The sequence below is a fragment of the Charadrius vociferus genome, unplaced genomic scaffold (assembly GCF_000708025.1).
Source record: "Charadrius vociferus isolate BGI_N301 unplaced genomic scaffold, ASM70802v2 scaffold738, whole genome shotgun sequence".
NCBI lineage: Eukaryota > Metazoa > Chordata > Aves > Charadriiformes > Charadriidae > Charadrius > Charadrius vociferus.
The window spans coordinates 352333-375197 of NW_009649467.1; the positions used below are offsets into that span (position 1 = coordinate 352333).

General features: G+C 42.7%; 1 protein-coding gene across 1 annotated transcript in view; it reads left to right on the forward strand.

The window, feature by feature from the left end:
- The window catches only part of JMJD1C (jumonji domain containing 1C), a 114961-nt gene that overhangs the window by 74524 nt on the left and 17572 nt on the right, over positions 1–22865 (forward strand). The window contains exons 4-12 of the mRNA XM_009889800.1: positions 4569–4693; positions 5946–6089; positions 6208–6400; positions 6488–8160; positions 11262–11434; positions 12843–15049; positions 18030–18231; positions 19930–20144; positions 21154–21306. Of these exons, the coding sequence (XP_009888102.1) occupies positions 4569–4693; positions 5946–6089; positions 6208–6400; positions 6488–8160; positions 11262–11434; positions 12843–15049; positions 18030–18231; positions 19930–20144; positions 21154–21306 (5085 nt within the window). The remainder of the gene's footprint in view (positions 1–4568; positions 4694–5945; positions 6090–6207; positions 6401–6487; positions 8161–11261; positions 11435–12842; positions 15050–18029; positions 18232–19929; positions 20145–21153; positions 21307–22865) is intronic.

Here is a 22865-nt window from a genome sequence, read left to right on the forward strand (position 1 = left end):
AATGGCAACCACACACCTTTTAGCATGTTTAAAACTGTTCTGTGCTCTCTTGGTGTTGCTATTACATGTGATAACGTCTCCAATATCTGTCTGTGCTTGTAGTTCTTCACAGTTCTGTCACAGATGAAGAATACTTTCAGATCCCTATCCCACCCCCTCACCCCCGATTGAAAAGTGCCTTTCAAATCAGTTACGATTTTGTAACTCAATTCTAATGCTGGAAAGTTGCAGCAAACACATGCACCTTTCTTACACTGTAGATACAAGTTATGTGAAAACTAGTGTGAATTAGAATACATGGTTTTGGCTCAATCTTGCTGGTAATAAAAAGATTATATTCATTAACTTTCTGCAGAACTGACAGGCAGCTCTACAGAGGCATTCTGAGCAATGGGGGGGCAGAAACTAACCTCTGTGAGTCTGGGTTAAAATCCCCGGGCAAGCAGTAAAGCAATTTGAGGACAAAAATGCTTAAGCAGTCGTCCTGTAAATTAAGATGGGGAGGGGAGCAGTAAATAATCTGATATTATAAGGGTGGCGCTTAGGTTTGCTTGCTGTCTGGTTTCTTTGATAAAGCTAAGATTAGAATACCAAAGGAATACGGTAAGTATAATGCTGAAGTTACAGTAAAAAACTTGTGTCTTTCCTTCTGTGGAGTTTTTAATTTAAATAGATGTGATTATTCTTATGGGCCACAGAGAAAGAATGCTGAAAAAAGCAGTGGGCAGGATTGTGTAGATAGTAAGTTGATATTCCAGTGTTAGCCATTTTAGATTTTATCTTAATATCCTCAGATACAACATGAATTAATGGTCTGTTGATGAAATTTGCAGCCAAAACCGGATTGAGAGGTGATGCGAAATCAAATTAGGGCTATATGAAAAGGAAACTAAAATTGAGCTTGTTTATTGTATTTCATTAGAGAAACAATAATAAGACAATTACAAAAGCCTCTGTGTACACCGGTGCAGAATCAATACTTGAGCAAACCCCCAGCAATATTGAAATAGTTATCTAAATGAAACTGCCAGCCCATCATCCACACAACTCATTTATACCTCATCATTCCAGGAACTGTATTTTTGTCTTTATACATGTAATTTTATGTAATTTCTCAAACATGTTTAGATGCTTAGAAGTGCACAAATTAGGAGTATTTTGGCTGACGAGATGAACCTAATCCAAACGTCCTTGCAGACTAGCTCTCCTTGTCTAAGGAGAAGCTGGAGTTAAAATCCGTGACGCAGTGTGGCCCGAGGAGAGACACGCTTTCTCGGGCAGTGACGTGCTGTCCACTGTGAGTGCCTTTGCAGTGCCACCACCTCTGCCCTGCGGGACAGTGTTCAGCCAGCAGAGACTGCTGTCACGTTCTCCTGGGGCATAATCTGCTCCTGGTCACAGAGACTTTGCGTTTGGCACAAACCTTTCAGTGGCTTATGGGCAGCCCTCTAGCAGTGCTAGCTGCTGTAATCTAGTCATGTTATCCTCCTTTTCTCCTCCCCTCCCTTCTCTGGTTTTCTTCACCTTCTCCGTTATTACCATTTGCCTATTCCCTGCAATTTAAGCAACATTTTCGGTTCTACCTTGTCTAGACGCATCTATTAAGGTTGTTACCGTATTCTCTTACTTCATCCTTCACAGCATTTTTAGGATCCAGCTTTACCCATGTTGTCTACGAGGCTGAAGCCATCATCTCACATCTTAGTATTTTCTGCTTCGACTATCACCATTAAAACACAGTTTATCTGAAGAAAGAGGAGGGTCAGAGAAAAACATTAAAATTGGGTTTCAAGTGTTTGAAAAGAAACATGCCAATTTGAGGGGGGGGAATTTTACTGAAAACCGGTCCAATTATATACAAGAATGAGACTAAGGGGAAAAAAAAAATTGGCTCTCGTGACCTTTTCTTTGGGCAGCAGTCACAGCAGCGTGCTCTGCAGTAGAGATTGTAGGTTTGGCAGGAAAGTAGTTTATTCCTGGTTTAAAAAAAACTAAACTCCTCCCAAACTTGGCCAAGTTGAAAGCTTTTGGGACAAATAAAACCAGTTCAAGGAACATAGTAAAGCGTCTTTGATTTTTAACAATTAAAATTTTTGAATTTTTTCTTCCTATTAGATTTGTTATCACTACAATCTCTGAGGCTGCCTGTGTAATAATCCTCTCGAAACACTGGCTGTGCTTCAGCCCCGAAGATATTTCCCGATAGTACTGCACGGGCTGTTTCAACAATGCGTAGCTGAGCGTGATTCAGCCAAGGACTGGAGACAAAGCCAGGCTTTTCCTGTAATGGCTGCTTGGGGCTGGGCTGGGCTGGAGCTGAGCTGTCCTGTGTCGTATGACCGCAGTTTAATCTTTCTCCTTCCTGACACACCAGCAGCACAAGGGAAAAAAAAACCCAACAACCCACTGTTTTTAAAGGTAGATAAAGTCTCTTTTAAAAATAGATAGGATAGCAGCTGGGATGAAGGGCAGACGCAGATTAGAACAAGGAGTAAGAGGAAAGAAATTGGCACTGGGTCAGTGCAGAAGGGTGTAAGAGAAGCTGGAAGCTGATGGAGAAGGGAGGATGGAGCTTGTAAGCTGAGAAGACTTGGAAGCCAGTGGCCTGGAATCGTAAATGCTAAAAGGAGACAAGAAGCTGGGGAGAGGGGAGAGGCTGGTTCTCGTTATGCAAGAGACTGAAAATCATTGTGCAGTTAACAGTAGGATGCAAGAGAGGAGGAGCTGGGATAGGAACGTAGGAATGGGAAATTTGCACGAAGAGACACAGGCAGAATTTTACTGAGACTGTCTGAACCAGGCAGAGCTTTGGGACAGCCATGAAAAGTTTGAGACGTGTTGGGTTGGGTCAGACAGCCAGAAGTGTGGGAGCTGAGCTGGAGGCGGTTTGCAGGGGCATATGGAGAGAAGCGTTGGAGAGAAGCCATCAGGAAATGTGTCCCCACGGGAACCCCGTCTGGTCCAAGACCAGGAATGTGAGACACAAGCTTGTAGATTCTTCCTCTTTTTCTGCCCATATGTGTTGGTGATCGGCAGTGCCCGTGCTGGCGCACTTCTGACCCTTGTCTGTGCAGCTGGAAATGTGCTCTGAGGATGAGCTGATGTCGGCAGCTCAGAGGGTTCACTGCCTCTCAAGGTCTCAGTTGTGCCGTGAATGATGTGGGTGTGGGTGAAGCAAGGGTGCCATTGCATGGTGTTTCTGATTCTCAGCTGTTTTAAAGCCCGGATAACTGCATGCAAAGGGTATTTCAAAAGGCCTTGCTAAGGTTCTAAAATTAAACCCTAAGACCACTTGAAAATGCCTAAAGTATTATTGCTTTTCCACTTCTCTTGATCTCTTAAATGTTTACATTAAAAACAGTCCTTACGATCACACACTTTCTTGTGCAGAGAGTATAATGGACCCAGTCATGTGAATATGGATCTTTTATAGTAGAGAGAGCGAGGTCCCTGGCCTGTTTGCTGCAGATGTTCGAGCTTGCTTGATGTACTGGACAGGGGTTGGAAAAAAAGATCTTTAGGAAAGACAGGGGAACTCTGGCCTTGCCTGTGTGGTTGGCACTCTTGAATCATTTAAGTTAGGCTTTTTGTAGGTTGTCACTGACTGCTTTTGCTTCTGTTCCTGTATGCCTGACTGGGGCTTTGGTTGTGGAAGTAGTGAAACCCACACAGTTGGAACTGAACTTGGTGGCAGTGTTGCTTGGTCATGCAAAATGCTGTATAAACACTAAGTGCGATGAAACTTAGGGTCCCAGTGATCAAGCAAGATGGTGAACATGAATAAAATTGTCGAATCTTAATTTCTGGGTCTTGAAACCAACTATAAAGTACGTACTGTATCATACTGTCTCCCCACCCCCATGGGTTTTGCAGTGAATTAAAAACTGGTCTTTGCAAAAGGACAGCGTGTGGGGTTTCTTTACATTTGATATATCTGAAAACAGGAGCTAAAGTCTCCATAGGGTGTGTGTTTTTGAATGTTCTGTGTGGCTATAGCAGGGACGGGATCACTCAGCTGCCTTTCCAACTGCTGTAATGGAGAGAAACTCTGTGGTCACTTATGGGAAAGACTTGGCAGATGTAGAGCTTAACCACCAAGATGTAAATCTTTTTGCCAGCAAAGCATCTGGGCATGTGACTAGCCTGTTAAATAGCTTCTGTATAACCTGCTGCTGCCACTTTCTAGCCTTTCAGATTACTTTTCTATGGTTGCTGTTTGTAGGCAGGAATTTTCCCATCGTTTGTCATCACGGTTGCAGAAAGATTTAGTTAGATAAGAAAATTGTATGTTGAAAATGTTAGCATAATTGACCTTAAAGCATACTTAAATGTAGCATTTGCATTTCAAAATGTCTTCCTGAATAAAAGTAAAATCCGCAGGCAGTGCTGTACCAGAATTGCCTGTAGTTTGCTGTCTGTGCCATGCACGCTGTATGTTTGCTATGAAGCTTAAAAAACCAGGAAAACCCATTTATATGTGGTTTAGGTTTTTTCTTTTTTTTTCTTCTTTTTTTTTTTTTTTTCTGCTGCATTCCTCAATGGCTTTTTTATTTCTTCCCCTTTTAAAGGTCCCTACTCCTTAAATGGTTATAGGGTGAGAGTGTACAGACAGGATTCTGCCACCCAGTGGTTTACTGGTATCATTACTCATCATGATCTCTTCACCCGCACTATGGTTGTTATGAATGACCAGGTGAGTTTGATATGTGATATTTGGAAAACAAGCTTCAAGTAAACTACATGTTGGGAGTTTTTAAATTTTTTGCGGTACTCTGAAATACACTGAGTTGGTAATTTCCAGCAGGGCGACTCTTACTGCACTGAAACTACAGCGTGACTGCACTGGGCTAGCAGTTAATACTATCCTGAAGCTGAACGTTTGTGCAATGGCATGATTAATACCAGTCTTACAGTTTTGCTTTTCTTCTGCTGTCGCTATGAGACTAGCGAAGTCTTTGAAGTGAAGCGATCTAGTTTTAAGAACTGGTCTTCCCTGTCAGCTCTGTTGAGAATTTCTTTTCTCAATGCTGAAATCTTTTAGCACTGCAGTAGTGATTACTTCTTCCAAGCAATTGAAATATCCAATTCCTGCAACTTATCGAATTAAGCATTTACTGCAGCCCTAATTTACATTTACTGTGGTGGGTTTTGGTTGTATTTCTGAAGCTGATGTTACAAAAAGAATTAATACTGGTATTTTTAGTGGCAGTAACGAATTCTATTTCGGGAGACCAGAGTAATGACTCAATGTTAATGTAGTGAATGACCCATCTGCCTTGAAATAACTGACAAAAATCATGTGTGACAATAAAAATTTAAGACTAGTCTAATGCTCAGATACTTTTTTCCCTTAATTTGCTCTAATTAATTTTCCCCAAATATTATTTTTTTCACTTTGTGACATGTTGATTAAAGTATTTTTAGCATTTTCTTCTTTCTGAAATACCCCTCGCTAGTAACGCTCCACCAGTCTTAAGAGTTCTCTCCAGTCGTTTTGGTTCCTTCCAGCAGTTTTGCTTCTGCTGGAAGCAATATTGTAATGTGCGTCTGCAGTATATTTTATAGTATATAAAATAATTTTTACAAAATATTTGTATACTGTAATTGCTACTTAAGGGTTACTCTATGAAGAGCTCGGTGTCTTTTAATTTCAAATTTGAAGGTCAGTGAAGGGGAAGGAAGTGGTGGCAAGGTACTTTTTCTTTTGGAAAAAAAAAAAAGTTATTTTTACAGTGATATGTAAAGACACATTTGCTTTGGTTTTACTCTATTCCCAGCCTTTGTTGAGAGTCATATGTCAGTTCTGCTTGTCAGGATTAAGTCGGCTTCTCTCTGATTAGTCTTTAGCACACAAAATAGACTGGTGAACACTGATACAGAAAATACAGATTGGGCAGTGTCTGAACATCTGCTGATTATTCTTTTTTCTTTTTTTAATAAACCAGGTGTTAGAACCTCAGAATGTTGATCCTTCTATGGTTCAGATGACCTTTCTAGATGATGTTGTTCACTCTTTGTTGAAAGGTGAAAATATTGGCATCACTTCACGCCGACGGTCTCGCTCCAACCAGAACAGCAACACAGTCCACGTAGATACATTTATCTTTTTACCTAAGTATTTTCAAAAATTGCGAATATTAAAAATACATGTTTAAAGTAGCTAATTAAAATTGCATGTAAGTCCATTAATCAGAAAATTATTTTTAGGGTCATTATACGCGTGCGCAAGCAAACAGCCCCAGACCAGCAATGAATTCCCAAACTGCGGCACCAAAACAGAATTCTCACCAGCACCAGCAACAGAGGAATACTCGGCCAAATAAGAGGAAAGGCTCTGATAGCAGCATGCCTGATGAAGAGAAGGTGAAAGAAGAAAGATACGATTATATAGGTCGAGGAGGTAAAAGCAGTTATTGGAAAGGGCGGGAGAGCTGCTTAACTGTGTATTAGACTGAAAATGTGATAGACGTCTTTTTATCTTTTACAGAAAACCCCAAAACCAAGAATAAACACTTCCTTAGTAAAAGAAGAAAACCCGAAGAGGATGAAAAAAAAATAAGTATGAAGAGACTGCGGACAGACAATATCTCAGATTACTCTGAGAGCAGTGACTCAGAAATTTCAAATAAAAGATTAACAGATTCGTCCTCAGAGCAAAATTCGGAAAATGAGTTGAAAAGCAAGAACACTTCAAAGATAAACGGAGAAGAAGGAAAATCCCAAACTATTGAGGGAGTAGAACAGACACTAACAGATAGGCAGTCTCCATGGGATGAAATACAGGAGGATAAAAAACATGAAGAGACAGAAAGACTGAAATCATCCATCTTAGAGCAGCAGGAAAAATCTTCACTCCATGCAGCAGAGCAGCCAACACCTTATGAGCAGAATGCCAAGGATCCACATGTTCAAGAGTGCAATGCAGAAAAGCATCATACTGCGGAATTAAAAAATGAGCAATTTGTACCCAGACCTCCTACTCCGAAATGCGTTGTTGACATTACTAATGAAAACAACTCTGAGAAGGAGAGCCAGGATAATGCTGCAAGTACCTTTGGTTTGCAAACGGTTCAGAAAATAGAATCTCACAGCAGCGATTTAAAACAGCAGTTTGCAAATGCAAATTTCCTTGAAGCAAGAAAACAGGAAGCTGATCAAAGTTGGGTTAGCAGTGTTGTTAAAACGGATTTGATACAACCTGGAGTTGTAAAAACATTATCAGTAAACGAACACTTAAATCCTGAAAAAGAAAAAGTGCAGTATGGCTCCTTTATGTCTTCGTTAAATGTAGCTTCTCTAGCAGAAGAGAGTAAACCGCATAAACAAAGTCCAGTCCCCGATTCTGTGAAGTCAAAACCTAGTGCTTCAGTTGATCATCCTAAAACAAAGTCACCTGATGTTAAGCCTAAATTCACCCAATCTTCTGATACTGTGAAGTCTAAGGTTAGTTCCCAAAACAGCCATGCTACTGGATTAACAAGGTCAGCCAATAAAACCGATCATGATTTGCCTAGGTCTAGTTTTCATCCAGTTCCAGCTAGAGTTAGTGCTCTAGAAGCTACTAAAAGTCCTCTTATCATTGACAAGAATGAACATTTCACGGTGTACAGGGACCCCACTCTGATTGGACAAGAAACAGGAACTAATCACATTTCACCTTATTTGCATCAGCATAATTATCCTCTGCATTCCTCATCCCACCGAACCTGTTTAAATCCAAACGCTCATCATCCTGCATTAACTGGTTCATCCCATCTGCTAGCTGGGTCTTCAGCTCAGGCACCCTTGTCCGCTATTAACACCCACCCCCTTAGTACCGCATCTCACCATTCTGTTCATCACCCTCATCTACTTCCTGCAGTGTTACCCGGAGTGCCTGCTGCCTCCTTGCTGGGTGGCCATCCACGACTAGAGACTGCTCATGCTAGCAGCTTAAGCCATTTGGCATTAGCACACCAGCAGCAGCAACAGATGTTACAACACCAGTCTCCACATCTTCTTGGACAAGCTCATCCTTCTGCTTCCTATAATCAGCTAGGGCTTTATCCAATTATTTGGCAGTATCCAAACGGAACACATGCTTACTCAGGACTCGGTCTGCCCTCCTCCAAATGGGTCCACCCAGAAACTCCTGTTAACGCAGAGGCTTCCTTGAGAAGGGTAAGTTGAGCTCATTTCTTAATGACGTATTTACCTGGGGCTGGTGTCTCCCAACAGTGGTTTTCTAGGTACAGATGCGGTAGTTTGTATTGCACCGCGTGTGCAGTGCTGGTGGTTTTTTTGAGTAGGCGGAGAACTAGGAAGCAAAATCCAGTAGTAACCGCTGTCTCACAGTGGATGTGAGTAGGGAGTTCTTCCAGACCTTGGTTATTAAGTATTTTAAAGAAAGACAAAAGGTTTGGTTCGAGTTTGTGACCAAGCAAGGTCAGCCAGCTGGCTTGGGACCTCGGGTCCACAACGTAAATATTTGCTACCTCAGACTGTGAAAACCATTGTGTAAGTTAAATCCTAAGAGAGGTAGGACAATTGTCTTCATAATGAAATTTCGTGTATGCTCACTAAGTATTGGAGAAGGGCTGAGACAGAAAGAGTACTAAATGCAGTGGGAAGTTCTGAAGAAAAATACTCTAGCATTTATAAATCTCTCTTGCACTCTACACCCATTTCTCTCGTCTTTACACCTATCTGTGTACCCTTCTCTTGGCATATCTTTTTCTCCCCTTCTGTTCCTGTTGACACACATCCCTGCCTTCCCATCTGCTTTCTACTCCTCTATATTCAAGTCAGGGTGATTCCTCTGTATGCTGAGTATAACCACTGAAGTCTCAGAAGAAATGGTTTGTGTTTTTCAGCCTAGTGAGCCCAGCGCGGCGGCGGTGTTTGGCAGGCAGACGTGACAATTACAGGAAAAGTTTCCTAAGCTCCTGCAGGCTTGGGATATGGCATGCTCATTGCAGGCACCTTAGAGGAACAGAGTAAGATGAAGCATGTGTAGTGCAGACAGAAACTTTGGAGAGCTTTACTGCCAGCTTCAATCAAACCTCCACTGAGCATGTGCATACTGATTTTTAGAGGCTTACAACTTGGCCTAATTTGGGCAGATTTTCACAGGGACCACAAAAGGCATGTCGCTGACAGTGGTCCTTCTGCCAAATTGTAAGCCTTTGCGTCAAAGCTTGGAGTTCCTGAATGGTTATAAAGATTTTTTTTCTTTTTCATCGTGGGGAAAGCTATTCTTCCCCAGCCTCATTCTTGACAAAAGCCAAACCATTGTGGCTAAGTCTTTCCCAAACAGTCAGTTTGAGTTGGTCTTGTAATATGAAGTCAGTTTGATCTAAAATGTGATAAAGTCAAGCGCAGCAGAGAAGAAAAGCCTAAGAGAAAACTATAGGTGGATTTATCTTTTCATGTTGCTGCCTGCTCCACCCCATACTGAAGTCCATTTTAAAGAACTTACGATAGATACTCTGTTTTCACTTTGGCTGCCTGAAGTATGCAGCCCTGCATACCGAGGCACGTAGCTTTTTAATTATGTTGATATGTGGCAATTGTCTTGTGGTGACTTGTCTTCTGGCTCTTGCACTGGAGGCCTTTTTAAAATGCATCTTAGAAACCCAGAATGGGCGTTTCCAAAGTGGGTTTGCGCGGATGCCACGATTGCAGAAAGGGATCTGTGTTTCAGCTGTAACATCAGCAGCAGCCACCCTGGGCTCAGGGCTGAGCCGTGTGTGTGCTGAAGGAAGCGTGTCCCCGAGCCCACCTTTTCCTGCCATCCGCAAGTGGCTGCAGCAGCTCCCGTCTTTGGGCTGGGACGTAGGTGGTTGCAGGTGGCGGTCATGAAGCTTTTTGGGCAATGCTTGGTGTCAAGCAGATGTTTCCCCAGCTCCTCTAGGGGGAAGGTGATGCGTCTTTTTTGCATAATACTTTAATACAGCTTACAGGCTATTCGTGGGAACTCACCACAGCGTGGGAACTCTTGGCCTAGGAAGTGTGTGCACTAAAACTGTTAGCGCAAACCCAAGTGGTTGCTTTAAATATTCAAAAGTATAGAAATCAGAACTTCAAAGTTGTAGCACCTGCAAATCTATTCTCTGCTGCATGCATGTGTCATGAGAGCTCTTGGCTCCCGCTCTGCTGCAGCAGTTCGCAACTGGGAGTCACCAAGACTGGGGAGAAGGAGAAGGGGGATGGACTGGTGAGGAGTAGAGGAGGGGAAGAAGTTCTGGGCAGTGCCAGGAGTTAGGGATGGAGCTGCAGCGAGAGGCTTTGGGGTGCACGAAAGCTCTGCTCAGTCTTGGCCCAGTCCCTTCTTGGCTTGTCCCTAGTACATGAGCACCGCTTCAACAGGGTGCCCTGCCTTTCCGTTCCTCTGCCTGTGTTTCTTGTAAGCACGTCTCAGGGGAGAGAGGGAAGGGAGGGAGAGGTGGAGAGCTGCTTTTGGTCTTTTCTATAGAGTAGTTACACAAGTTTTGGAGAAGATAGGAAAATGGAAACTTTCCCAAGTAGTCAATTAAAAAACAGTTTCATAAATTCAGTCTATCCTTGTGTGTGTCAACATGGAGGTTGGTATTGCCCACCTGTTGAGTATTTAGTTACACAGCACAAAATTGTGTGTACTCTGTTTTTTCCATGCTGCAAAGTACGGTTTTAATAGTGTGCTGCTGATGAAATTATGCCAAATAAAAATGCCTGGCAAAATAAAGCACACGCGTTAGGATTATCATCCTTAATCGTTTGGGTGGGGGGAAGAGAGGAACCATCCAAGAAAGAGATACTTCTATGCCTTATATTAACATTTGTTATAAAGCTAGAGATTAAAGTATTTTCCAGAAATACTAAACTATATTTGTCTTTTGAAAGAAGTACTTCTTGCGATTCATTGAAGAGCTAATGGTCTGTTTACTAGTAACTGAAGTTAAGTGCTCTCAGACTGTCATTGGTTTGCTAATTTTGATGAGCATTCTAGATGATATTCTAGAATTAACTATTCATGATGAATACTTGAAAATTAAATGGTTCTAAGAATGCTTCTGAAACGTGGAAACTATTTTGTATGCCACAAGTCCAGGGGAAGTGCAATCAGATATTCCAGTTGATCAAAAAGTGACTTATACAGTAAATAAAATTTAACATCTTATGATTTGATGCTGAAATGCATTACTTCACTTTGATCATTAGTAGGACTTGATACAGTAACTCTTGTGGTCTCATGATTATTTTGAAATCTGATTTTATTTTCTTGCTTTGATTGGTGTTAACAGAATACTCCCAGCCCGTGGTTACACCAGCCCACCCCGGTGACCTCAGCTGACAGCCTTGGGTTACTGAGTCACATTCCTGTGCGACCGTCCAGTGCAGATCCCCTTCGGCCTCTCAAACTGACAACACATTCCAGCCCACCGTTGTCCAAAAGCATTGTAGAGCATCACAAAGAGTAAGTTTGCTGTTTAACTCTGTGTGAAAGGGTACATTTCAGCAGCTGATGTTGTCTTCTAGCTTCACAGAATCATAAAAGGGTTTGGGTTGGAAGGAACTTTGAAGATCATCTAGTTCCAACCCCCCTGCCATGGGCAGGGACACCTCCCGCTAGACCAGGTTGCTCCAAGCCCCGTCCAACCTGGCCTTGAACACCTCCAGGGATGGGGCATCCACAACTTCTCAGGGCGGCCTGTTCCAGTGCCTCACCACCTTCAGAGTAAAGAACTTCTTCCTAATATCTAATCTAAATCTTGGCCCCTTTCAGTTTATAAATGGTTACCCCTTGTATCGCTACACTCCTTGACAAAGAGTCCCTCATCTTTCCCGTAGACCCTCTTTAAGTACTGGAAGGCTGCTATGAAGTCTCCGTGGAGCCTTCTCTTCTCCAGGCTGAACAACCCCAGCTCTCTCAGCCTGTCCTCACAGGAGAGGTGCTCCAGCCCTCTGATCATCTTTGTGGTCCTCCTCTGGACTCGCTCTAGCAGATCCGTGCCCCCACCATGCTGGGGGCTCTAGAGCTGGACACAGTACTCCAGGTGCTATGAAGTCTCCGTGGAGCCTTCTCTTCTCCAGGCTGAACAACCCCAGCTCTCTCAGCCTGTCCTCACAGGAGAGGTGCTCCAGCCCTCTGATCATCTTTGTGGTCCTCCTCTGGACTCGCTCTAGCAGATCCGTGCCCCCACCATGCTGGGGGCTCTAGAGCTGGACACAGTACTCCAGGTACTCAGGAAAGCAGAGTAGAGGGGCAGAATGCCCTCCCTCAAACTTCTGACCATGCTTCTTTTGATGCAGCTCAGGATGCAGTTGGCTTTCTAGGCTGTGAGTGCACGCTGCCAGCTCATGTTGAGCTTTTCATCGACCAACACCCCTAAGTCCTCCTCAGGGCTGCTCTCAATCAGTTCTCCGCCCATCCTGTATTTGTGCTTGGGATTGCCCCAACCCGCATGCAGGACCTTGCACTTGGCCTCGTTGGACTTCATGAGGTTTGCGCAGGCCCACCTCTCAAGCCAGTTAAGGTCTCTCTGGATGGCATACCTTCCCTCCACTGTGTCGACTGCACCACACAGCTTGGTTTCGCAGCAGACTTGCTGAGGGTGCACTTCGTTTTAGTTTATTTGTAAATGTGGGTGCCTGTGATAGAGAAAAGCTTGTCAGTGTGCTGCAAAGCAGACTCTGCCCTGTTGACTTGGAATGGTACTTGAGTTTCTGAGTCATCTGAAGACTTAAAATCGTACCTAATATGAAGAAAAGTTTATTTTGTGTTAATAGATAACTTTATTCAGAGCACGGGAAGAAAGGTCTTCCGTTTGGCACGTTGCGTTACATTCAGACTAACCTGTGTCTGCTTAACCTTTTTCAAACAGAGAACTGGAGAGGAAAGCGTTTATTGAACCTTTACGTTCTGTTACAACTGCACCGGTAAAGACAGAGCTAGAGCAAAGCAGAACGCAGACAGCAAAGGAGAGCCATATGCACAGACATTTTGGAGATCCAATGTTGAACCAGCTGCCAAGGCCACCGCAGGAGACTGGGGAGCGACTGAGCAAATACAAAGAAGAACACAGACGGATACTCCAAGAAAGTATTGAAGTTGCTCCTTTTACAGCTAAAATAAAGGCACTGGAGGGAGAGAGAGAGAACTATTCCAGGGTAACGTCCTTATCTTCAAGTCCCAAAAGCCATTCAGTAAAGTATGACAAAGATGCCGATCGCTCTGTGTCAGAACTATATAAAATGAAGCATTCGGTGCCACAGAGTTTGCCACAGAGTAACTATTTCACCACCTTGTCCAACAGTGTAGTAAATGAACCTCCAAGATCATACCCATCGAAGGAAGCTTCAAGTGCATATGTTGATAAACAGACTAATTGTGCTTCAACAGCAGCTAGTCCCCAGTCTCTCCCCTCTTACATTTCTTCTCTTTCAAAACCTCCACCTTTAATTAAGCACCAACCGGAGAGCGAAGGCTCTGCGAGCAAGATACCTGAGCAGCTTTCACAGTCAGTGCAGTCTCACTCTGTAAATTCTTTTAGAAGTGACAGCAGGAGCCCTACTCAGTTGTCAATCTCATCTTCAAATACACTCCGGAGTATGCCTGCCTTGCATAGAGCCCCTGTGTTTCATCCCCCTGTGCACCAGAACCTGGAGAAGAAGGAAAGCAGCTATAGCAGCCTTTCACCTCCAACTCTAACTCCCGTTCAGCCTGTTAACGCTGGTGGTGGCAAAATACAGGAGTTGCAGAAACCACCAACTCTAGTGCCTGAGCCTAAGGAAGCTCAGACTGTTTACAAGGGCACTTCTGAACAGAATTTATCAGAGATATGGAAGTCCAATAATGCCCCAAATAATGAAAAAGTGGATTGGCATGTTGAAAGAATGAGTGGAAAGTCACAGTCCGCTACAGCATCTGTTATTGTGCGTCCTCCTTCTAGCACGAAATACGATAGCGTAGCAGTAATGCAGTCTGCTTCCAAAGATCGAGGTAGTGAGAGATCTTCAGCTGTGACAAATCAAGCGGATTGCCTGAAAACAGCGGAAGCCAGGGAGACTGGAAGAATCATTCTGCCAAATATGAACTCAGACAGCACTCGCACACAGTATGAAAAGAAATTTCCAGCTGTCTCGCAAGGCAGTGTTCCTCGTGCTGTCACCCCTACCACAACTATGATCTGCAGTACCAAAACGGATGTCACTGCATCAGCAGCAACAACTACCAGCGTGTCAAGCTGGGGTAGTTCAGAAGTGACTTACTCCTTATCGAACACAGTCTTGGCCTGCGCGCCGCTGGAGTGTACTGCCTCGAGAGCCGCAAGTCAGGCGGTGGCGCAGGCCCAGGAATGCAAGGTCAGCACTCCAGCTCCGGTTACACCCGCCGCTGGCAAGACAGGCGGTGCTGCTCAGCCCAGCTCGGGATTCTCCACCTCTACCGACTTTGTCCATTTGAAAAAGCACAAGGCGGCGTTGGCTGCAGCTCAGTTTAAAAGTAGTAACACCAGTGAGTCTGAGTCCAACTCTGTGAAAAATCAGACATTTTCAACCTCTCTCTCCCTAGACAGTACTATCGTCTGTAATACAATAAACAAAGCGAACTCTGTAGGCAGTGGGCAAACTTCCCAGACGAGTCAGCCAAACTACCACACTAAACTGAAAAAGGCTTGGCTAACAAGACATTCGGAGGAAGATAAAAACACTAATAAAAAAGAGAATTCAGGGAACAGTGTCTCCGAAATTATTAAGCCGTGCACTGTCAATTTAATAGCTTCTACATCAAATGATTTGCAAAATAACATAGATAGTAAAATCTTGGCAGATAAGTTTGCGAAGGAAGATAAGCACCCTAGGAGAAAGGCAAAACGAACTTACGAGTCTGGCTCTGAAAGCGGAGACTCTGATGAAAGCGAGAGCAAGTCAGAGCAAAGGACTAAACGGCAGCCCAAGCCAACTTACAAAAAGAAACAAAATGATTTGCAGAAAAAAAAGGGTGATACAGAGGAAGAAGTAAAACCGAATGGTGTTCTAAGCAGGAGTGCCAAAGAAAAAAGCAAGCTGAAGTTACAGAGTGGCAGTAACAGCAGTGAGTATATTAATCTGATTTGGAAGAGACAGACTAATGTGAAGTCTGACAGTGTTAATCCTGGAGGGTTTGTCGTGCACGATAGCTGGGAACGGAGTTAAAAAGTATGCTTGTGTGAATGAGCAGGTCCAGATTTATCTGTCTTGAGGCCATTTGAAATATCCTGGTTTAAGAAATTCAGCATTTTGCATATATGTGTCAAGACACTGGTTCTTGGCCTAAAAATAAGCAGAAAACAAACTGGTTTATGCTGTCCATCGGAATTCAACAGACTGGTGCATATAGTCGTGCCACATGTATTGATATTTTTTTTTTTTTTAAAAAAAAGATCTAATGTGTTTATTTTTAGAGCATTCCTGGGTGGAGGGATTCTCTATTGTTGAACTTTAATTCATCCTTTGATCAGGAAGCCAGAGGCAGTTCCTTGAGAGCCTGATGCCACTCTACTATGATTTGGTTAATTTAATTAAAGGTTTGAGGGAGAGTCATTTCACACTCCTAACTAGCATGTGTATTACATGGTGTTAACATCCCTCTTGCTTAAGGAATAAAGAAATTTAGGGAAATAAAAATTTCAATTTAAATGTAATACTGTAGCATGTAGCAAATTGTAGCTAAAATTATCTGAAAAGAGAAACTGGTCTGCCAACATGAAAGATTTTATTAGCTTAGCTTATTTTTTATTCCAATTTATTCTTCTGCAAGGACTATTCTTTTGTCTTTGTTCTGCTTGAGTATGAGAAAGTCTACCATTAGATTACTTTTTGCAAGAATTTTTAAGTACAGGTAGTAAGAAAACGAGTACTGCTCCCTGTAATTACACTTTCTGGCTTTACACTGCCTAGTGTTCCAAAGTTACTCTTCTGGTATCTGAGAGTACTTGATCCCTAAGTTGTACTGGGTGCTGGAAGCGTTGCAGTCTGTCTGAAGTATTCTGGCTTGGGTCCAGTGATAGCAGTATTACTTGCCCCCCAACTAAAGGGAAGATCAAGGAGAACATGCCTATGAAGTCTTCCTCAGTTTCACTTTTTAAAGTAAACTGTAAATATATACACGTAACACCTTAGGTCTTTATGACCTTTGTCTTGTTGCAAAAGATTTTTTTGTGGGTTTGTTGTAGAAGGATTGCTTACCTGAGGTAAGGGAAGGCAGTGACTTCTTGTTTTGGCTAGCGGTACCTCGGTATAAAAGTGGTATATGATAATACATTATGGAACTGTTTGGTGGAACTTAAGTTGGGAAACAGGTAGGTGTTGGTATTATGTTCTGTTGTGAGTCGCCCAGCCTCTGTCCTGCACATTAATAGGTTGGGCCTGTCCCGAGGTAGCAGCTCCTTTTGCTTGCCATCCTCTCTCAAAATCCTAATAGACCTGGGGGTATTTCTGTCTGTTTGTCCTACTTGACCCATTAAATAGATGAGCGTTTCTGATACACCTGTCAGTTTATCTTGGGACAGCTTTGCTGTAATTTCTGAGAGGGACCTGGTTAGAGGTTTTCTTACGAAAAGGACTTTCCACAACGATGTATACAAAAACATACTCAACGTTGAGGAGCTTTCAGGAAAGAACGGGTCCCCATGGGACAACTGCCTGGGCTCCCCGTAGGTGGCTGAAGATAACTGTGCTTCAGGATCTGGGGCTCAGTGGCAGTTTCGCAAAGTGGGTGGTATCTGGATACTGCCAGGGTTGAAAACTGCTTTGTCCTGATGCTGTTTCGGAAAGCCCCAGGAGCCTGTGTGCGAGCCAGAGCTCTCGGAGCTCCAGGCTGCAAGGCTCCCTCCTGCAAAGCAAGGCATTTTACAGTCCTGCGAGCCTTGGGGGTCTGCCAAGTTCCTGCCCGCAGAGCTTGAAGTCTAGCAGCTCCCAGATGACACCCAGGATCTCTGGTTCCAAGGCAGAAAACATTGTTTTGGACTAGCAAACCTGTACTTTGGCCTTTTCTGCTCTCAAGTTTTAATCCAGTTACTGTCGTGCTCCTTGGATGAGTTGGGAGTGTGTTTCGTAGGCCGTGAAGGGGGCGGCATAGGCAGTCTGTCACTGGCAAAGTTTGGACAAGTCATCTCTGGCAAAATACAGATCTGAACCCAGGTACCAAGTCCAAAGTTAGTACCCTGACCTCTCTATCATCCTACATCAGATCCCTGTTTACAGGACGTGAACTTTGAAGAGTAGTGGTAGATGAAATGACAGATACTTCTATTTATCTGCATATAAAACTGGTGCTGCTTTTAAAAGTTGTTAAAATGAAAGCCTGGTTAAATAACAACAGGGTTCAGTTTCAAAATGTGTATGTGAAAATTGCAGATATTGCTCAATAGATTTGCTCCTCGTGTTACTCAGTGTCAGGTCTGCTGACTTTCATATTGAAAATAGAATTGTAGTGCTTAGTCTTGCAAAGCCAATGGACTTGACAGAGTAAATGGATTCTGTTCTTCCTTACGCCGGCTATTTTACATTAAGTTCAGATGGGTTACATGTGAATAGAGCTTCTCTTCTGTAGTCATATGTGCAACCCTCAGCAAAAATAAATTTTGTAGAAGTAGGATTATTTTTTTTAAGCTCTGCTTTCATTCATTAAATTGTTGCCTTTTTTTGCGTACATCTTCATTAGAAACAGAATTCAAACCTTTCTTTCTTGGGGTATTGTATTTCTTCGCTTGTTTTGTAAGAATGAGATTCTGAATGTGGTTTTAGTGGAACATTTGGTGACCGATACACCTAATATAAGAGAAGATACAGTGTCCTGGGTATTCCTAGTAGCTCAGCAGGTAGTTAACTGTGCTCCTGCCCGTGTAGGTCAAATTGGTAGCTATGCTTTTTAAACTTCGGTGCTGACAGAAGGACAAATGGAAGTAATAATGAAACATATTATGCAGGTAACAAATGTACTTTGAGAAATGTTGAGTGCTGACTGATCTGACTGGGTTCTGCGCGTAAGGGCTGCCAGTACTTCATCTGAAACTCTCTCACTTTTGCAGCTGGTATACCTCGCTCAGTGTTAAAAGACTGGCGCAAAGTAAAGAAGCTGAAGCAAACGGGAGAGTCCTTTTTGCAGGATGATTCTTGCTCTGAAATAGGACCAAATTTGCAAAAATGCAGAGAATGTAGGTTAATAAGAAGTAAGAAAGGCGAAGAACCAACTCACTCACCAGTATTTTGTAGATTTTACTACTTTCGGCGGTAAGTACAGCTATTTTCCTGATAATGTGGTGCTTTCTTTTAAAAATAATACTGACAAAGGACTCACATGCTTGAAAGCTTGTCTGATTTTTCTGGCTCAGTCAGTCTGCCTGATAAAAGACACCGTCTAATTTAACAGTATTTACATTTGTACTTCTTATTTCTTCTGTGCGTTGACTTCATTGCTGTTTAAAGCTGTATAGCAAAGACATCAGAACAGCTGCCCAGTGTACCTTAGGCAAGCAGAAAATACAGCACATCACCATTACACAGGTGTCTGACATTTGAAGTGGGATTTTCAAAAGGCAAGCTTCAGTTATTCTGGACAAGTCGTACAACCACAGAGTTGCACTTACTTGTAATTGTTCTTATGCCAGTATATGGTGGGAATGCTGCTCAAGGTTTTCTGGGAGTTTTCTGAGGACAGAGGAGTTGTGACCTCCTTTTTCACTAATCGAGGGAAACTCACAAGTCGGGAAGGAAATTGGCCAGGATGCAGCATAGCATATGTGGTGCAGGCAGCACAGCTATCGAGACAGAACAAAACAGCTTTAATTTGCGCATGAGCTGTGGTGTCAGTATATATCCAACTCTTTTTGGACAGGAAATTGTTGCCTACGTTGAGTTTAATTTTTTATAATGCAGCTTTAGTTACAAGACTTCGTAGTCCTACAGGAATCATTTCAAGGTTGGACTCGGAATACCTTCTGTGTAAGAATATTTGCTTCCTAATGTGGCAGTGTCAGAATTTGAGTTTGTTTCCTCCTGTATAAAGGAGAGAACTTTATCAGTGATGAAGTTTTGCCAGCATGTTAAAACACAGTTATGGAATTAAAAAATGTGGATGTTTTGTATATATTGTGGTAAATTTTACAGCAGTTTAATTATTTTCATTGTATTTAGACATTAAGGCTTGAATTATAACCAAAGTTTGTACCACTGATGGAGCTTGTAACTGAAAGTTCATATTTTCTTCTTGTTCATTAAATACATATCTAAATACCATTTTTGGTACTTAGTTCTGAATTCAGGACTATTTTACTGGCGCTGCTGTAAAATTCCTTAACTGTTTTAAGAATTGCATATATATAATGAATTATCCTGTATTATGCAAGGTACAATAATTACTTGTTACTGCTTAAAAATAGGCTAAATATAGCCAGGGTTAGTGGAGTGGTATCAGGTTAGGATAAAAGGAAAGCCTTTAGTTATTTTAAAGGTCAGAAATTAGTGGATACAAATCCTTATCTTGTATTAGTGATTTGTTCTGCCTAGAAAGACTTAAATACAGTATTTGCACTCCCATTTTCTGAATACGAGAGCAGTAGGATATAAAGATCTGTGAGTCAGACTGAGTGATTGCCATCGCAGACACTCCAAAAATTAAAGGTGGAACCAAATATTGGCCAAAAAAAGGGCGGGGGGGATAAGAGAATTTTCCTGTCTGCAATTAATAAATGTCACAGAGAGCGAGCGATGAGTAAACTGAATGCAAAAAGGGCCTAAAAAGTTAGTTTTAGTTTTAATGCTTCCTTACTCTTTGTTTTAAAACCGGTTTTGGCAGTAGGATTTATTTTTAAATTGGGTAAAGAAAACTTACTTGTTTTAAGGCATAAGCAGTAAGGTAAATTAGCAAGTAAACTGTAAGTCACAGAATATAATGATCTATGCAGTTAAACGACTTGTTTTCATTTTTAGGTTATCTTTTAGTAAGAACGGAGTGGTTAGGATAGATGGTTTCTCCTCTCCTGATCAATATGATGATGAAGCACTGAGTTTATGGACACATGAAAACTATGAAGATGATGAACTGGACCTAGAAACTTCTAAATACATTCTAGATATCATAGGTGATAAATTTTGTCAGTTGGTAACGTCTGAGAAAACAGCCATGTCCTGGGTGAAAAAAGACGGTAAGGAAATCTCAAATGCTCTCAAGCGTTCTGCAGTTTTACTCGAGTGTTTGCATTCATCATGATCCATTGCTTCTTTGCAAGTAGCTCACTTCACCAGACTGTCGTGTTGGATTTTCCTAGGCTATTTTGTAAGAGAATATATCGGGAAGGGGCAGGGACCTTCCTCAGTGGGCCAGTTCCCCCTCCCTGCGCTGGTGGCTGTGCTGAGCCAGGGCTGGGGCCAGGCTGCTGTTGGGATTGGAGCAGCCTCGGTTCCCAGCTTGGCCTCCAGCTCTCCAGCCAGAGCCGCTAGCTCCAAGCCAAGGCCCGCAGCGAGCCAGGTACCAACTCCTGCCAACAGACGTGTTTCTGACGTGTCTCCTTCCCAAAACAAAGGAGAATAATGTGACAGCATGGGCCCTGCAAAGCGTGTGCTAACACCGTTGCCTCCTCCCCACCAAAGCCACAGTTAGTCTGTCCTTCTGGTCCATGGCAGATGGGCACAGGCTGGAAATGGGCTGGTGGCTCCACTAATTCCAGGCAATCGAAGGAGGAGGTGGGGCAGGAAGCAGAAGTATTAGCCAGGTCTCCAGGACAGGCACCTCCCTCCTCTCCTGCTGACTTTAACCGTCCAACTCACCAGTTTGGCTGCCCTTGAGATGAAACATGTCCTGTAGGCAGTCAGGTGAATAACCCCGCTCTCTTCATTGCATGGGGTTAAAAGCATATGTTAAAGAAGTTCTTCATACTTGCAACCTGCTCACGTTGAGCAGGAATATTCTTCGATCTGTGGTTTTTGGATGCTTTAATTTCTTTATAGTGTATTGATAGTAGCTTTGATGGCGATGCTGTGTAATGCAATGAAGGGGGTAGATGTTGATGGTCTGTTTATGAAGGATCACTTTTCTTCCCTTGCACCCAGTTGGGTCTGAGGGGAAAATTACGAATGTTTCATCTATAAAGACTATTCATTCTGTGCTTTGCATTTAAATTTCAGTCCTTTTATTCTGCTTATTTTGTATTTCAGCCAAAATTGCATGGAAGAGAGCAGTGAGAGGAGTCCGTGAGATGTGTGATGCATGTGAAGCCACATTATTTAACATTCATTGGGTCTGCCAAAAATGTGGATTTGTGGTCTGCCTAGATTGTTACAAGGCAAAGGAAAGAAAAAGTTCTAGAGGTCAGTTCTTTATGAACTAGAGTATTGTATAGGCTGTTTGTTCTCATTTGTTGTAGAGCTGCTGATCTACTGGTGTAACTGCCTTTCTCTGAACTGCTAAATTACTGCTTGGTTTGTTTTGGTTTCTCTTAGATCTTTTTTGCCTCCTTTTTTGTCAGTAGATGTGGACTCAGTCATTCAGAAAGCAAGTGCTGGGGGGGGATATTTTAGGCCTTTGTCCACTTTTCAGTCTTTCTGTGTGGGTTGTCTGGGATTGCTCATGCCTTGCCCCTCAAGGTTAAATCCTCAGCTGTGAGACTGGCACTCCGTTACACCACCCTTATTGCTATAAAGACTTGCCTTGATCTTGAGAGTGCTTTCTGGACTCCTCCCTTCGGAAGTACATGGTTTGTCATACTGACTTTAAGAGTCTACTTTTTTATTATAAAAGAGATGGAGAAAAAATACTTGACGGCATAGTATTTAAAATAAGTGTTGATGGAGGTTTCACAATGCAGCAGCCTACACACATACTCGGTTTAGTCTAATTCCTGTGCTCTAATGGAAATGTCTAGTTTAGTCTGTAGTGAAGTATAACAGGACTGACTTCCAAACCTGTGATTTCTGAGTGACCCAGCCTGGTTGTAACTGAAAGGAGGAACGGCTTGGAAGATTGATCTGGTCATTCAGCCCTCGGCTGTGACATTGGTGCTCAGGCTGCTTGTTGGAAAAGGCTGCCTTCCCTGGGGTGACAGGCATTGTGCCCTGGCACAGTCCTGTGGTCAAACGCTGCGCCAGGAACTGATTCAAATATAATGCTGTTTTGAAAAGCATTTCCATGTTTGTCATAGCAGCATAATGTCACAGATGTGAAATGTTAGTAAAATAAAGTTTAACTGTTAGATGGCAAATCTTTGATAAATGGAGAGACTCGTCCACTTTGTCCTTGGCTTGCAGGGAGAGGCCTCCTACACTGCGGTTATAGGATGTTCCCAGAGACTTCCATCAAAGCCTGAAGTTTCTAGGGAACTAATGTCGGTGTTTTCCAACACTGAGAACAGTTGTTAATGCTTTAATGCTGGAGGCTGCTTCAGCAGCTCTTAACTGGCTTAAGTCTGTGTGTGCACATGTGTGTGCATCCATCTGACGTGGCTTGGGATATACGCCGAACATTATTTACCCTAGTGGGAACATGCGGTCAGAGGCTTTTTATAGTGTGCGTCTTAACCAGCCAGGAAAATTTTAGTAAAATGTCTTCAAAGCTTAAAAAAGCAATATACAGAAGCAGGCTTCTTTTCAGTCCTCTAACAGGGAAGACTTTCTCCTTACTGTTCATCACAGCATTACGTGCAAAAGCAGGAGCAGCATAGCTTCCCTCTCTGCGGCTTTATTTCTAATGATGCTGTAGGATTCGTGTGAACTATATCTCTCCTTTGGTGCTCACTTACAAAGTTCAGAACCACCCACCCACCTCTGTATAATAGCACTTTATATTACACCATTTTTCCTGGAACCGGTAGTTGTTTTTACAGTTGCTAACTGTAATGGAGAATACACTGGTTTCCCCCTGCTTCAGCAGG